The following is a 17,579-nucleotide window of genomic DNA, read 5'->3' as shown; positions in this document are numbered from 1 at the left end:
CCGCCAAGCCTCCTGGCCCTCCTAAATATCCACTGGATCTGGCCGCCTTCTCTCCATCTCAGATTTAAGCCACCCTAAGCTCTCAACTGGCTACAGGAGGCCCCTCTGGCCCCTCTCCAGTCCATTCTTTATAGCACAGGCTGAGGGATCTTTACAGAATAAAAATCCAGAAAGCTGTTCCTTTGGTCATAGGATAACCCAGTCCCTTAACACGGTTAACAAAGCCAAGCATAGGTTGGCTCCTTGGTCCCCTTCCCCTGCCTAATCTTTCATTATGGCACCGTTTCACTTTCTGCAGAGCCATTGCTGACCTTAACACTAACTGTTCTCTGCCTGGAACACTCTTGCATTCCCTCTCTCTTCCCATCACCACACACTTGCTTGAGGAACTCCTATTTATGTTTCTGTTCTCATTAAACATTTCAATGTTAAATCTAGCTATTATGTATTCCTTTGGCATCCGTCTCATCCTAAGAGGAAAGTGTCATATCCTTTGCAGTTGCTTATTTTTACACTCTCCCCTATTAGCTCCTAAGCAAATTCCACAAGGAACTGTGTTTTTCTCGTTATCTTGTTCCGTATTGTCTTTCCCCATATTTGGGGCCTGGCACAAATGAATGCCAATACTACAGTATTATGCTTTTTAATAATTATGCCCTATGTAGAAAAAAAAAATCCTATTTTAAGGTTGCTTAGCAAATTATAATTAAATGATGCGGACTAGAAAGGAATGGTAGAGTTGAAATGCAGAGTTGCTGCAACAATGTGTTTATATAAGCAGGATCGTATTAGGTGCTAAGCAAGCTGCATAGACCAGCCTGTGGCAAAATGCGCTCAGCCACTTTGAATGTATTGTAGTTACGTGATGTCTAAGAAGGAAATACAAAGCTTAAATCATCCCTATCCCAACCTGATGGTTTTGCTTTGCTCTTTTGCAATGAAGGCTTTTGAAAGTTAGAATGTGTTTTAATGAATGAAGGAATGAACAGTTTATTGGAGTGTAGCAATAAAACCTGTTCCCAGTAAGAAAGAAGTGAAACATTGTATCCAATTACATCAGATTTGATTTGCTATCCTGAAAAAGAAGTCTTACCTCCTGCGATTTTTTTTTATTATTATTTCTTTTATTTTTATTTTTTATTTATTTATTTTTTTTGCGGTATGCGGGCCTCTCACTGTTGTGGCCTCTCCCGTTGCGGAGCACGGGCTCCGGACGCGCAGGCTAAGTGGCCATGGCTCACGGGCCCAGCCGCTCCGAGGCATGTGGGATCTTCCCGGACCGGGGCACGAACCCGTGTCCCCTGCATCGGCAGACGGACTCCCAACCACTGCGCCACCGGGGAAGCCCCCTCCTGCGATTTTAAGAGACTGACATCTGATAGAGGCAATTATAATGCTTCTTTTCTGTTTTGCTTTCAAATCCAATTTAACACAATCTCCTATTGGTTCATCCCCCTTCTGATGCTGGAAAGCAGTCTTTAGTTTCATGAATGGCATTAGGTCAGTTCTGGTGCCCAGTATCAGATAGTTCTTTAGGCTCTGCCTCAAAGATGGGAAGCACTGGTGTTGGATCTAAAAAAAGATGTGGAATTCTTAGACTGTTAGATACTGGTGTACACATTTAACAAATACAAATGTAATGGAGGGGGATAGGTACTCTGCTGTCATAGGACCCGAGGCCACATCCCAAGGGCAACACTTCCTATTTCATCCATAAATTAGGCAGGAGTAATATACATACCTCGCAGGGTTATTATAGGGATAAAATGAGATAATGTCTGTGACAGTGCCTTGTAAATCTCTTAAGTAATGTTGTTAATTCTCTGCCTATTTTGATCTTCAAGTTGCTTATAGAGTTTCTGCATTAGGGTAGAGTAAAATAAAGTTATCTATTTTGTACTGAACACTGGCCATCTGTCTTGTTGAGCCACTTTTGAATACAGTGAGCGCTGGTGCGAGTCACACATAGGGGTAGGATCTTGGTCTCCACTACTTCAAACACTCAGGGTTTACGACTCTGCACACAGTTGGTGTTCAGTCAATTGTTATGGTACAAATGACAAATAAATAAATACCACTGACCCTGGCTTTTCGCAGTTTCAGACCTTCTCTGGCAGGTGGTTGTAAAACTGAATCACTTCTAGAGGAGTGATTCTCAGTGGGAAGGAGGAGGCCTTACAGGTTATCTATAATTTTTATAAAAGGCATCCAAGATCCTTCATTCTACATTTATTTCATAACACAATATTTAGGTCTGCAAGGACTTTTGCATTTTTCCTTCTGCCCCTCCAGAGATACCATCTTAGGACAAGACTTAAGGTAGGTGAGGGAAACAGACCCCTTGCACTTAGTAAGCATTGTGTCCTTTCTGGCTTGTGGCTTTTGAGTAGTGGGGAAGCCCTCCTGTCTGTGTCTTCCTGGTGGTGTGGTCCTTGCCAGAGAAAAAGAAGGAATGGTTTTGTTTGTGTGGCACAACTGAACTTACTTAAGTTTCTTCTGTATTTAATTTTACTTGCCATGTGTGAGATTCCTCCTTTATTACAAAATAAATATTAAAAGTCTGACTTTTACCAGGCCCAATGACAATATCCAGTTTGGTGACTCTTCCCAAAGCAATTGCAGGGACCAGATGGGAAATGATTTCAATAAAACCTCTAGTACGTCACAGCAGAAATCTCCTCTTGTCCAAACTGTTGTGAAAAAAGTATTTTCTTCTTTCTGTTTCACTTACCAAATCTGGAAACATGACTGCTTTTGAGACTTTGTCCTCTCTAATTGGTAATAAATATAATCCCGATGTTTTTCAAGTTCTTTGGCCAAAGTATGGGCCACCCTCCTTGTCTGTAGGTTCTTGACCAGATATGGAGGGCCAATTCTCCTACACCGTTGTACATAAAGGACTTGAGCGTCTGCAGATTTTGGTATCCCTGGAAGGAGGAGGAAGGGGGGTGTCCTAGAACCAATCTTCCATGGATACTGAGGGAGGACTGAATAATCTCCCCACAAGTCATAGTGAAAAGGCTTCACCTCTCCTTTAGAGGCAAATAGAGACATAGGAAAAAAGTGTCTGAATGACATCCTAAATGCTTAGTATGAAAGTTATTCATATTTTGTGAGTAATTTTACTTTTAGAAGTAAATTACCCAGTGGCACCCAAAACACCATAAACATCATTCCTGGTTTCTTCGTGAGTTGGAATGAGTGCACTTTATACAATTTCACTGTCCTTGCAGTCAGTTTCTATCATGTTTATGTATGCTTCCTCTCTCATCTTAGTGTTTCTAGGTTGTGGATTTTTGTTTCCTTTCTTGAAATTATTGATAGCATTGCCCCTCCTATGTAGAACTAAGCCATGTAGAAGTGTGGGAAGCTGACAGATCTGAGTTTGAATCCAGGCTCTGCCATTTAAAAGTTACTTAACTGCTTTCAGCCTCAGTCAACTGAACTATAAAATGGAAATCTCATTATGCCTCGAAACATCGTTGGAAGGACTAACTAGAAACACGTAAATAATGAATACATGCATAGATAAATGTACCTTTTAGCTCAGAGTCTAGCCCCTATTAGCCAACAGTAAGAGGACCTGTTATTACACAACGCTCAAATCACATATTGTGTTATGATTCTTTGGGCTTTTCTTTGGCTACCTGTTTTGGTAAATTTTTACTTATAATTTTTTTGAAGATACTCGTATTTGTGGAGATGATTCAGAAGTGAGTGATGTTGGTTCTTATGTCTCATTTTGAGATTTAAAACCCGTTTGGTAGGGCAAAGACCAGGTTTTAGACCTTACCTCAGTTTCCTTATAGGACAGGCACCAAGAACAACCCACTGATGGGTGACAGGTTAACTAAGTAGGAATAACTTAAACTGGTTATCCTAATTTAATATCTCATTTTGAAATTCTACCATAGGCACAACTTTCAAGCCATTTTTTTAAAAAAATAAATTTATGCATTATTTGTGGCTGCGTTGGGTCTTTGTTGCTGCGCGCAGGGTTTCCCTAGTTGCGGCGAGTGGGGCTACTCTTCGTTGCGGTGCGCGGGCTTCTCATTGCAGTGGCTTCTCTTGTTGCAGAGCACAGGCTCTAGGTGTGTGGGCTTCAGTAGAGGCTCGTGGGCTTAGTTGCTCCTCGGCACGTGGGATCTTCCCAGACCAGGGCTCGAACCTCTCTCTGTCCCCTGCACTGGCAGGCAGATTCTTAACCACCGCACCACCAGGGAAGTCCTCAAGCCTTTTTTTTTTTTTTTAACATCTTTATTGGAGTATAATTGCTTTACAATGGTGTGTTAGTTCCTGCTTTATAACAAAGTGAATCAGCTATACGTATACATATGTTCCCATATCTCTTCCCTCTTGTGTCTCCCTCCGTCCCTCAAGCCATTTTTAATAACAGGTTGTTGTTGGTTATTTTTCCTAAAATGTTGATACTTTGTAACTTCATATAGAAATTTCAATTTTAGAAATTAATTTTTATTCCTCTCTTTGAACTCTGTAGATAATTTATTCTGTTTAACTTCATTGTGGCATTATGCAACGGTCCCTTTAGTTGGCTAACCACAATAAAAAATTGGGAAATCATTGCAACTTTTCACTTTAGGAAAACACAGCCTGAAATGCTTATGTACTTTAGAGTGACAGTAAATTTCTACTGACAACATTTTTTAACTTTTGAGAAATCTGACTGCTGTAGCTTCAGTGGCAAGTATTAAAGGGATCTAGGAACTCAGAGACCTGATTCTAAGACCCAGGTTCCAGGTTGCCATCTAATGTCAATTGATCTACTTAGAACTTCTCTGGGACCCAATATATGTCTAGAAATTTATTATCATCAGCATCCTGAACTGATGGAAAGAATTACATACTCAGTACAGTAAGAAACAATTAGCGTTAAGTCCATTGCGGTGCTACAATATATTTGTTATTTTTATTTTATTTTTTTTTACTTTTTAAATAGCTTTATTAAGACATAATTCACATACTATACAGTTTATCAATTTAAACTATAGAATTCAGTGGTTTTTAGTATATTCACAGAGTAATGTATCCATCACCACAATCAATTTTAGAACATTTTTATCACCTCAAAAGGAACCTCATAACCATCAGCAGTCATCCCCAATTTCTATCCAAACCCCTAAACTTAGGCAACCACTAATTTACTTTCTGTTTCTATGGATTTATTCAAAATTTCATTCTTTTTTCTGGCTGAGTAGTAATTCATCATATATATATACACACACACACACACACACACACAATATATTTTTTAAGCCCTATTGTATATTTTCCTATTTGTGTTTTGTCAAATGAAAGTGTTCTAAGAACTTAAACTCTCGTCATCATATAGGGCATTTTTTCCCCTTGGGGGACGATTTTTTTTATCCTTCTGAGATGAGATCACCATGTCCAGAATAACTTACATTCAGCCAGGCATTAGCTAATGGAGGTGAGGTAATGCTGAGTGTCACTCTTAAGTAAGTTCTGCAGGAACCAAAGCTCTGCTCCCAAGCGTGTGGATTTGGTGCTTTCACGTGGGAAAAGCAGATGGTGATGAGCAGAAAGCAAATGTGCGCAAGTCTGATGCAGTGAGGATTTTATTTATCATTATATAAATTTTCCGTAGTATATGAAGGTCAACTGACAGGACTGGGTGAAACAGAGACTCCGCTCTTGAAGGGCACACACAAAGTAGTGTGCGCATCGGGACCCAGGGGAAGGAGCAGTGACCCCATAGGAGACTGAGCCAGACCTACCTGCTAGTGGTGGAGGGTCTCCTGCAGAGGCGGTGGGGGGTGGGGGGGCTGGCTGTGTCTCACCATGAGGACAGGGACACTGGCAGCAGACAACCTTTTCTTTCAACTAAAGTCAAATGTGTTTGGCTTTCAAACCATTGTCTCAGTTTGGAATTTAAATCTCTCTTTTGAAACCCAAAACTGAGCAATGACTTTTTTGTTCTAGTCATTATCTGCCTTCTCGCTGATTTCCAGTGTTTCTAGTTTATAAATTACACACAGTAGGCTCAGAAAAACTCATAATTACTTCTTTTTCTGTTTGTTTTAATATTTTTGTTGAGTTTGGTGTCTCTTTCATGGTGTCAGTTTTGCTTGAACAGTCAGTGATTTCTTGGTTATTCCCTTTTTCTGTCTGCCTGTGTTGCTTGTGATGGGACACTGGGATGGCTGGACTTATCTTCGGAGTTTAGGTGCCAAATCAGTTGGGTTTGGCAAACAAGTTGGATGCCAAACTCCAGTTTGTGTTATTTGCTAATGTGGGTACTCTGTTTACCAGGTTTTAATGTACACTTTTATTCCTTAAAACCTGCGGGGAAATACTCTGACTACTCACTATTCAGCCAACCATAAGAAAAGAAAGGGACAATCCCTCAACTGCTCCAAATGCAGCTCACCAAGAGATGACCCTAAAATCCTCCTTCCTTCCACTTCTACCCACTTCTATTCCACTTCTAATGTTCTCTCAGCTCAATTTCCCAAAATCATTCCCGTCACCTCAGGAATCTTTCCCTGATATTTCCTACTTTCTGTCTCAGCAATTCCTCAAGATTTCTGCTCCAGGATCCTTGTTGATTGCATATCAGCAGAGTAAAGAAAGTGAAATAGGATGAGGGAAGACATCTGGGAGAGGTGACCTTTCAATAGAGACCCGAGTGAAATAAATCATATTATCTTATATAATATTATATAACATAATATATCGGTGAGACTAGTATTCCAGGTAGTGGGAATAGCAAGTGTGAAGACCCTGAGAGAAAATTATTTTTAAGCCGTTCAAAGAATCCAGTGGGACCAGAATATAACATGCTACTTGCTTATTGGTGGAATTGAGAGAGGAAAAACCATCACTATGTCATGGTATGAGAGTAACAAATACACACACATAAAAAGCAATCCAGGACTTCCCTGGTGGCACAGTAGTTAAGAATCCGTCTGCCAGTGCAAGGGACACGGGTTCGAGCCCTGGTCCGAGAAGATCCCACATGTCACGGAGCAACTAGGCCCATGCACCACAACTACTGAAGTCCAAGGGCCTAGAGCCCGTGCTCCGCAAGAAGAGAAGCCACCGCAATGAGAAGCCCATGCACTGCAATGAAGAGTAGCCCCTGCTCACTGCAACTAGAGAAAGCCCATGCACAGCAACGAATACCCAGTGCAGCCAAAAATTAATTAATTAATTAATTTTAAAAAAATCCAAAACAGAATAAAATGAAAATACAAGAAGGGTTCTAATTACATGCTAAGTAAATATATAGGTGGAAGAGATTAATTCTGGCATGGTGGATCAGGTACGATTCTGTGAAAGACTTTAAAGGAAGGGGTTTATTTCTTTATGTAAAAGTGTGAGTTTGTTTGTTGACCCTGCCACATGACTTCATAAAGTCGTCATCATTGGTTAAAAAAATTTAAAAAAAAGGGAACAAAATACGTCATAGTATTTGTTCCTGAGAAATCCTTATCAGATAGAAACTGTTTTAAATACTAGTCTTAAAAAATTCAGATTTTTTTTTCTTTCAGCCATCAGCTACCTTACTGAAACAAAATTGTCTATTTGATGTCTAATATTGGAAATTATTAATTACTATTACTTGTATTAAGGCTAATAAAGCTGAATCGTTTTTAACTTTTTTTTTTTTGTTGTTGGTTTTTGTTTTTTTTTTTTTTTTCGGTATGCGGGCCTCTCACTGTTGTGGCCTCTCCCATTGCGGAGCACAGGCTCCGGACGCGCAGGCTCAGCGGCCATGGCTCAGCGGCCATGGCTCACGGGCCCAGCCGCTCCGCGGCATGTGGGATCCTCCCGGACCGGGGCACGAACCCGTGTCCCCTGCATCGGCAGGCGGACTCTCAACCACTGCGCCACCAGGGAAGCCCCAGAGTGATCTTTTTAAAGCATGCTGTCCCTCCTCTGCTTCAAGCACTCCAATGGTTTCTCCTTCTTGCAACAAGGATAGAATCAAAGCTCCTCTTGGCTCCTGAGGTCCTATATGATCTTGCCTTTCCCACTTCAATTCCCTTCACTCCTTCCCTTCCTTTTCCATGCACTAGTCGAACTGGTTTTCTTTTCTGCACCTTGAATACACGAAACTCTTTCAGGGCCTTTGTACTTGCCAGACGTTTCCCCAGCAAGGCAGCCTCTCGAGGTGGCCTCTATGTCATTTAGCTCTTTCTGTCAATGTCACCTCAGAGATGGCTTTCCCAGCCTCCTCAGCTAAAGTAGCTCACACTACCAGTCTCTCTATTACTCTACCCTATTTTGTTTTCTTCATAGCCCCTATCAGTATCTGAAATCTTATTATCTGTAATTATTCTTCCTTTCTAGAATGAAAGTTTCTTGAAGGAAGGAATTTTGTTTTGTCTTCCACTCTGTCCTAGAGCCTAGAATGGCACCTGGCACAAAGCACATGCTCACGAAGTATTTGCTTATTGACTACAAGATGATTCATCCCAGTTGTACACAGCATCCTCCCTTAGTTTTCTAGAAAAACTGCAGGAAGTAAGATGATAGAAAAGCAAAGAGCTTTTGTAGAAATGCACAGCAAAGACTGACTTTGAGAGAAGGTGAAACGCTACCCTCTTCGGTGGTTCCAAAATGGTGACACTTCCTCTCCATATTTTTTTCTCCATCTTCCCCCACGATAGGTGCACACAGTACTTAGGGACAGAGGAGGAAGGAACTGAGCTTTGGAGAAGAGAAGAGATGTCTCAATTTTTAAGAGACCTTGAAAGGGGGGACTTTGGTAACGGGGAGGTGTGGGAAGATAAAAAAGTTCTGGAAATGGATGGTGGTGATGTTTATACAACACTGTGACTGTCCTTAATGTCACTGAACTGTACACTTAAAAATGGTTAAAATGATAGATCTTATGTATATTTTATCACAGTTTTAAAATTTTAAATTTAAAAAGGGGGAGGGAGCCTAGGACTTTCTGTAAAGGCTTTTGTGGTTGAGTGAGTCCTTTTGACGGGGTGTGTATTCTTTTAAGATTTCTGATTTTAGCGTGGGAATTAGGTTAAAAGTTCTATTTTGATTGGAATTTTTGAGATAGGCAGGACTTCTAGAGGCTGGAGAAAAAATTTTTGTCATTGTTTTTCTGTATTCTTTATTTAAGGAGGCAGATTGCCATAGAAGTACCTTTGCTTTGGGGAAGCTAGAGAAGACATGGTAGAACTCCAGACAGGTAGTAAGGAACTGGCTTCTTCAGAGGCAGTAGGGAAGAGTGGGAAGAAGGGGGCCTCCATCACTAAGCTTTGCGTCTGTGGACAAAGCCACTTAATCACTAGGAGTTAGGTTTCCTGACTTTTCAGATTGTTGGGAAAATAAAAGATAAGATGCCTAGCACAGTACCTGCTGTATAATAAATGCTCCGTAAGTGAGAGCTGCCTTGATTAGAAGGACTCACTCACTGTGGGAGGTAAACAGAATTGTCTGACAGAAGAATGAAAGCAGGAACTTTAGTTTTTACTTACAGGTTTCCTAAAGCCGGTCCACCACCTTAAATGAGAAAGTGGGATTTTCATGTCTAGTTTAAGAGTAAAGATTATGTGGAGGTTTGGAACTTCCTGGTGCTGAATCTCTTGGGAATCTAAGCATCGTAGAATAGTGTTATGTGAGGTACACCGTTCTTGGTTTTTGTTTTAACTGCATTGAGTTGGAAGGCAGAGTTCTTACCAATGACCAGATCTGTTGTAATAGAAACAAGTTGCAGTGTGTATCTTGATCTGGTGGGGTATCCAAATGTAAAAATGTATCAGGGGCTTCCCTGGTGGCGCAGGGGCTTCCCTGGTGGCGCAGTGGTTGAGAGTCCGCCTGCCAATGCAGGGGACACGGGTTCGTGCCCCGTTCTGGGAAGATCCCACATGCCGCGGAGCGGCTGCGCCCGTGAGCCTGCGCATCCGGAGCCTGTGCTCCGCAACGGGAGAAGCCACGGCAGTGAGAGGCCCGCGTACCGCAAAAAAAAAAAAAAAAAAATGTATCAGGCTGCACACTTCCTATCTGTGCACTATGTGTACTTCATAGCTCAATTAAAAACGAAAGAGAGAAATGGGCGACCTTATGCATACCTTTACAAAGGATTGTTCTCAGGTTTGACTCACAGAAGCCTTGAACAGTAGAGGTGAAGCTGGGAGAGTGATGGTACTGCTAATATGAAAATATTCGTATAGTGTGTTTATTTAGAGAAATAATCATTGGAATAATTAATGCAGTGATCTTATAATGGCTGATTTTGATTAACATCTATTTTCTTTATATTCTAGTTAATAAAAGTATCCATGGAGAACAATGAAAATTCAGTGGATTCAAAATCCATTAAAACTTCAGAGACGTGAGTATTTAAATGGAATCTCATACAAGCAGAGAAAGATGGGTGTATGTAGTACAGCAAACTTTGAGGAAGCAGAAAGAATATGGGCTTTCAAGCCAGAGAGGCCCAGATGACTTCCTACCTCCTGTGACAGCTGCATGGCTATACACATGTTAAATTATCCTCTCTGAATCTCCTCCTTAAAATAAAACTTTCACGGAACTGCGGGGAGGTGGGAGGGTGCCTGACGTGTAGTCAGAAACCCTGCCTTAGTAGCAGAAGGATGACCCAGGAGAGGCAGAGGCACCCTCCGAATCTCTGTGCAGGATGAGAGGTTTGTGTTTGGGGGAGATTTTTTGGCCTCCTGTTTATTTGTGAGTTTTAAGGCTAAAATAAAATGCCAGTTCTCAGTCTGGGGAAGAATTGCCTGGTTATAGATTATCTTTTACCCTTTGTCTCAGTCTTCCTTTTTGGAATATTCTGCTCATTAATGCTTCCAATAACCAGCAGGTGGAGAAAGGGAAAAGATAGAACTCAAACACTCTTAATTCATGTCTGTTATTATCCATTTGGGATCTCTTGTGGTACATTTAACTCTAAAAGTTTATTTCTGGGGTCCAGTATTATTATTTTGGACCATCCAGGGAATTATAAACTAATTTTAGTACTAAACAATACTGTTACAGCAGAGCTATTAACAGGTTACCAATAAAGATTTTTGCAATATTTGTTTAGCAAAGGAATTTGCCTAGAAATTAACCTTTTGAAAGGCAGTCTCATTTTAGAGGTTTCTTGCCTTTTTTTAAACCCTTTTAAACTGATTTACACATTTTCCTACCTTTTCCTATCATACAGAACATAATTTACTATTTTAAAAGGTAGTAATTTACTATCCTTTTCCAACAGTATTTTTAGAATTGCATATAATGTGAAATACTCCCAGGTTGAGTGTGTGGGTACATGGACGTTAGGTATCAGTTTTTTGCTGTTGTTTCCTGATTCCTGGTCCAGGTCAAGGATCAGGTTTGCAGACTATTTTGGTCAAGTTTTATTGAAGCATAGCCACACCCATTCGTTTACATATTGTCCTGGGCGACTTCCACCAGCTGGATGGAGTGGGCTGCAACAGAGTCTGTACAGGCAGCCAGCCAGCCTAAAATACTTAATATTTGGCGCTTTGAGAAAAAGTTTATTGACCCTGGTCTAGATAACAGAGGTTTTTGGATAAGTGACCTTTAGACAAGTATTTTCAATTATTTACAACAGTGATTCTATGTAGCAATAAGTTATTAGTTTGTTCAGTGCACAGGGTTTAAGGAACAATTTAGGAATTGTGATAAATATTGTGTTTTGGGTCATAGTTGCCTTTTGTTTATTTCCCTATCATTTCAGGGTAATTTTTATGATTTCACTCTTACCTTGAAGGATAAAGTATTTTAGAAAGTTAAAAGAAATTTAAGTATAAAATGAATTTGATGAAATTTTAATAAAATTTAGAGGAAAGCAAAATATAGAGATTAAAAGTCTGAACTCTGAAGTTCAACAGATGCTTTCAGCCTTGGGTCTGACACTGTATCTTCATAACCATCAGCCTCATAGTGGTCACTTCCTCATCTGTGAAATGGGTTTTTGTGAAATTTTAGTGAGGGAAAGCCTGTTGCACACAACTTGGCATATTATATTCAACAAATGTTAACTGTTCCTATGTGTTAGAGAAGTTGTGTCAATGTGAACAGCAGCGTTGGTCATTTCTCTCTTTGTAAACTGTTGTTTGATTTCCAAACAGAAAGATCTTACATGGAAGCAAATCAATGGACTCTGGAATATCCTTGGACTATAGTTACAAAATGGATTATCCTGAAATGGGTTTATGTATAATAATTAATAATAAGAACTTTCATGAAAGTACTGGTATGTATCATAAGATAGTTTTTAATCCTTTACAAGTATTTGTACCATTTATATTTGGTGTAGTATAAAAAACAGAATTGATGTTATTATTTAGTAAACTAATGACACAGAATAGCCATGAAGTAGAGATAGAGCAGGACCCCATGGGTCCTACAATTCAACATGAACTCTTAATCTTCTACCCATCATCAAAATCTCTCCCTCTTCTATCTGTATGTTTATCTCTTCTGCCCTGACTTCTGTGTAACCCTTGCTTCTTTATCTTCCTGCTCCCTCTTTCATGTTAATGGAAGGATCTCAACAAATAGTAAGTAGAAGTATTTTTCCATTCCAGGAACTGTGCAAGGCACCTCACAGAAATTGTCTTGTTTAATTCTTAGAGCACCTCTGAAAACTAACCACCATTAGATGCCAAAAGGTTAAAAATCCTTGCACAGAGTCCCACAGATGATTTAGTAGCAGAACTGGGACTCAGCGTTGGTGCTCTGAATCCACTTTCTATGCCACTTCACCTGTGCCTTCATTCATTCTGTTGACTTTCTCTTCTTCCCCCGAAAAGAAGACAGACTCCCCAACCTTAAAGAGACCTTTCTTTTACCCTGCTGCCTCTTAAGCTTTGATCTGATTTTTGTCTCCTTCCCTAAATCTTAAAAACACGTACTTTAAACTTGCCATCTTCACTTCTTTCCATCCCTTTGATTCTGTTTTCTCTGTTTCTACCTCAACCGCTCTGTAGAAGTTGCTGTTAGGTTCACCATAGCCTGATCACCAGATCCCGTTCTCAGTCTCTATACTATGTATAGCTTGAATCTAATAATACTTTCAGAGGTTTTTTTTAAGAGAATGTAAAAAATAAAATCCCTCACGATCCTAAAAAGCTATTTAACATCTTACTGTATTACTTGATATTTTTTCCTTGACAGTTTCTTTCAAAGCTTAATTTTATCCATAATAGTAAGCAATATTGTATTTTGCTTGTTCCATTTAATGTAATATAAGCATTTTTTGTGTTGCTGTATAATTTTCATATCTGTTATTTTAATGATTATATAATATCCCATTCCCTAAATATAATGTTCACTTGACTTGCATAATTTACCATATGAATGAACACTTTGGCTGTTTCTTCATTTTTCATTTTTAAATTGGTGCTGTGATAATTCTTTGAATTTGCATATTAATTGTATTAGAATTAATTTTAGTTAAGGAAACTAGAATCTGCTGATTCAGTTTAGGAGGCTGTCTACCAGAGTGCTGGTGAAAAGGGAAAGAAGCCAGATTACACTGGAAAGATAAGCTGGATTTGATGTTAGATTCATTATAAGGAGTGAGGAAAAAGTAGTTGAAAATGAGTGTCTAAACCTGAATGGCACCATTTGTATTGCTTTCGGCTCCAAGTTGAGATACAACCTTCAACCGTTAGGTATTCTGCCTCACGTTGCTAGTTATAATGCCCTCGTCCCATAGAATTTTACATTGTTGAACTTATTGGAGTTTTTTTTTTCCGTCCAGTTTTATTGAGATATAATTTACACACAGCACTTATAAGTTTAAGGTGTACAGCATAATGATTCGATTTCCATAGATCATGAAATGATTATCACAATAAGTTTAGTGAACGTCCATCAACTCCAATAGATACAACATTAAAGGACTAGAAAAAAGCTTTTTTCCTGTGATGAGAACTCTTAGGATTTCCTCTCTTAACAACTTTCATATATAACATACAACAGTGTTAATTATGTTTATCACATTGTATGTTGTATCTCTAGTACATCCCGAGTACTTACTTATCTTTAAAGGGGGAGGGGGAAAATTGTTCTACTCTCCCCCCAAAAATACTTAGGCCTGTAGTCTGGCTTTAGCCTTAGAGTGAGCCCCTTTTCTGCTTTGAAATTTGAAGATCAGGTTCTCACAGCCACCTCTGGCAGCCTGGTATTTTTTGTTCAACTACTAAGTGGCTCACAAACCAGGACCAGAATTCAGTCACCTTGTCACACAGCTGCATGGTGTCCTCAGCCTTTCCAATGTCAAAACCTTGATGAGCTTACTTTAATTTTATAAAAACAATATATGGCCATAATATACATTTCAGAAATTACAGATTAGCAAAAGAAAAATTGAAATCACTCCTAATCACACTACTCAGATAATCAACAATAATTTGGAGCTAGAAACATCTAGGCTTTTTTCTATGCATATGTGTTAAGTTTACTCAATGTGTGCCCTCCCCCTGCAGCACTTTAGGGTTTTAAAATCTGAATTCACTGTTCAGTCAATCCGTACGTGTATGTGGACGGCGCTGTAAAGGCATGAGGAAAGCCCAGGACTCCTGGGTACAGTCCGCTCACCAGCTTCAGTACTTTGTTCAAGTTCCTGGACTCCTCTGTGCTCCCACATCTGTGCAAATGAAGCCAGTCATGATAACGGTCTCATGGTGGTTAGAAGGCTTAATGGAGACCACGCAGAGCAGAATGGCTGATGAACAGTGCTAAAGTGGCTAGTGGTTTGTGGGGTTTTTCCTGAAAAGGTGTTATGAAAGTACTAATGTATCTTAGAATTGTTGGGAACTTGAAATCAAAGAAATAGTTCCTCTGAGTTTGTGAGGTGTGTATTGATACATATGTGTGTGTGGTGGTATATGTGTGTTTGTGTATGTACAATATGTATGTGTGTGTGTGTGTGTGTATATATATATATATATACTTATAATTTTTTCTTTAAAGTAGGATCCTATGCTTTTTTTTTTAAATGACCATTTTCCCATGGCAAAATTTTGTCTACAAAATTTCAGTGGCAATATAGTCTCCCATTATATAAATGACTTTTAATTTATTTAACCAAACCTCTCTCGTTAGGCATTTAAGTTTGTTTTTCACTATCTAAGCAGCTGTGAAAGACGTCTTTGTGACTGTAACACTATAACAGTTTATGTTATGAAGTGTCTTATATGCTAAGAAATGAAAGAGACTTTGTGTCACCATGATCAGAATATTGAATTTTCTTAGCATTTGCAAGGAAGAGTTTACTGTAGATTGTGTGAATCACTGAGTAGTTCATTTCAAAGCAGTTTATGGGTCTTTTTTAAATTTATTTTTATATATTTTTTACTTTTGGCTGCGCTGGATCTTCGTTGCTGCACACGAGCTTACTCTAGTTGTGGTGCGCGGGCTTCTCATTGCTGTGGCTTCTCATGTTGAAGAGCACGGGCTCTAGGCGCGTGGGCTTCAGTAGTTGCAGCATGTGGGCTCAGTAGTTGCGGCTCGCGTGCTCTAGAGCGCAGGCTCAGTAGTTGTGGTGCATAGACTTAGTTGCTCCGTGACATGTGGGATCTTCCCAGACCAGGGCTCAAACCCGTATCCCCTGCATTGGCAGGCGGATTCTTAACCACTGCGCCACCAGGTTAAGTCAAATTTTTTTTTTTTAATGCAACTAAAAGTAACTTTTTCTGTTCAAGGGATGGCATGTCGGTCTGGTACAGACGTAGATGCAGCAAACCTCTGGGAAACCTTCACGAACTTGAAATATGAAGTTAGGAATAAAAATGATCTTACATGTGAAGAAATTTTGGAATTAATGTACAGTGGTAAGAAATAATGAAAAGAATGATCTTCATTGTCCAATTTATGTTACAATCTAGCTGTAATTATACACATATAAAAGTAAAGCATGAGAACTGTGGAACTAAACTGTACACAATCCTACTCTCTCTCTCTCTCTCTCTCTCTCTCTCTCTCTCTCTCTCCCCCTCTCTCTCTCTCCCCCTCTCTCTCTCTCGCTCTCTCTCTCTCTCTCTATATATATATATATATATATATTTTTTTTTTTTACTCTATATATTTTATGTAAGTAAAACAAGTTATTCATACCAACTCACTAGAGTGGTTTGAGGTGTGTTGCTCTGCCCTAAGTTGGGTTTACATGATCTCTCAGTTCTGTTCTCAGGTTTCTTCATCTTATTCCCATACAGTGCATATGAAATGGTTGAATAAAATTGCATTGGTTTTCTGATGGTTTTTCTTGTTTGTGAACGTTTTCCCAGTTTCTAAAGAAGATCACAGCAAAAGGAGCAGTTTTATTTGCGTGCTTCTAAGCCATGGCGAGGAAGGAAAAATTTTTGGAACAAATGGACCTGTCGATCTGAAAAAATTAGCAGGTTTCTTCAGAGGGGATTGTTGTATAAGCCTAACTGGCAAACCTAAACTTTTCGTTATTCAGGTAAATATATAACTGAGCAACCTGGTTATTGAGGATTCATTAGGGATTAATTTACTCAATTGTGGATTATCAAAAAAATTTATTTTTTTCCTTGAAGCTACTGAACTATTGTTAGTTTTTTGTTTATTTAAACTACCACTTAGGAGATAGAGAATAAATTTTAATTTTAGACTTCTAGCAAAAGGATTCTGCATAATTAACATCAGTTTTTACAGAGCCTTTGCATTTCTTAGAAATAACAGTTGTACATGTACACACATATTTTTTAAAATAAATGTTTAGTTTCCTTTTCTTTTTTTAAACTTTTTAAATAAATGTTTATTTTCTAACCTCTAGGCTTGCCGAGGCACAGAACTGGACTGTGGTATTGAGACAGACAGTGGTGTTGAGGATGACATGGCCTGTCAGAAAATACCAGTTGAGGCAGACTTCTTGTATGCATATTCTACAGCACCTGGTAAGAAACTTACTAATACTGAATGTTATATGTAGATTTTAAACAATGAAGAGTGTGTTCCAAAGGCTTTCATGATTTTGATATCCATAAAAAGCCAACTTGGGGCTCCCCTGGTGGCGCAGTGGTTGGGAGTCCGCCTGCCAATGCAGGGGACACGGGTTCGAGCCCTGGTCCGGGAAGATCCCACATGCCGCGGAGCAGCTAGGCCCGTGCGCGACAACTGCTGAGCCTGCGCTCTAGAGCCCGTGAGCCATAACTACTGAGCCCATGTGCCACAACTATTGAAGCCCGCACGCCTAGAGCCCATGCTCCGCAGCAGGAGAGGCCACCGCAGTGAGAAGCCTGCGCACCGCGGCGAAGAGTGGCCCCCGCTCGCTGCAACTAGAGAAAGCCTGCAGGTAGCAACGAAGACCCAACTCAGCCAAAATAAGTAAATAAATAAATTTTTTTTTAAAAAGCCAACTTGTCTGTATTTTAGGGTACCTTAACCACAGACAAGTCTCAAAAAGTTGTCTTTAGCAAAGTTGGGCTAGAAAATATGCATCTATAGGAAAGCATACTTACATAGTGTCATTCATGAACTTGATACCACATGGAAACTGTATTAAAACATAGGACAAGTCAGAGCTTTGCCCACTTCCTGGAATAGGAGAGAACTGTGTTTTCCAGGAATTC

General features: G+C 39.6%; 1 protein-coding gene across 5 annotated transcripts in view; it reads left to right on the top strand.

The window, feature by feature from the left end:
- Positions 1 to 17,579, top strand: part of CASP3 (caspase 3) — a 34,355-nt gene that overhangs the window by 1,146 nt on the left and 15,630 nt on the right. For 3 of the 5 annotated variants that reach the window (XM_033848766.2, XM_033848768.2, XM_033848767.2), the window contains exons 2-6: positions 10,272 to 10,339; positions 12,105 to 12,229; positions 15,687 to 15,815; positions 16,272 to 16,447; positions 16,784 to 16,904. In XM_033848766.2, coding sequence (XP_033704657.1) covers positions 10,287 to 10,339; positions 12,105 to 12,229; positions 15,687 to 15,815; positions 16,272 to 16,447; positions 16,784 to 16,904 — 604 coding nt within the window. In that variant the 5' untranslated portion in view covers positions 10,272 to 10,286. Of the gene's footprint in view, positions 1 to 10,271; positions 10,340 to 12,104; positions 12,230 to 15,686; positions 15,816 to 16,271; positions 16,448 to 16,783; positions 16,905 to 17,579 lie in introns of those variants that run through there. The other 2 variants (XM_073798680.1, XM_033848769.2) reach the window with 2 other exon arrangements.

This window comes from Tursiops truncatus, chromosome 21 (assembly GCF_011762595.2).
Source record: "Tursiops truncatus isolate mTurTru1 chromosome 21, mTurTru1.mat.Y, whole genome shotgun sequence".
Lineage (NCBI taxonomy): Eukaryota > Metazoa > Chordata > Mammalia > Artiodactyla > Delphinidae > Tursiops > Tursiops truncatus.
Note: the sequence above shows the minus strand (reverse complement) of the source record. Positions and strands in the feature narration are given on the sequence as shown.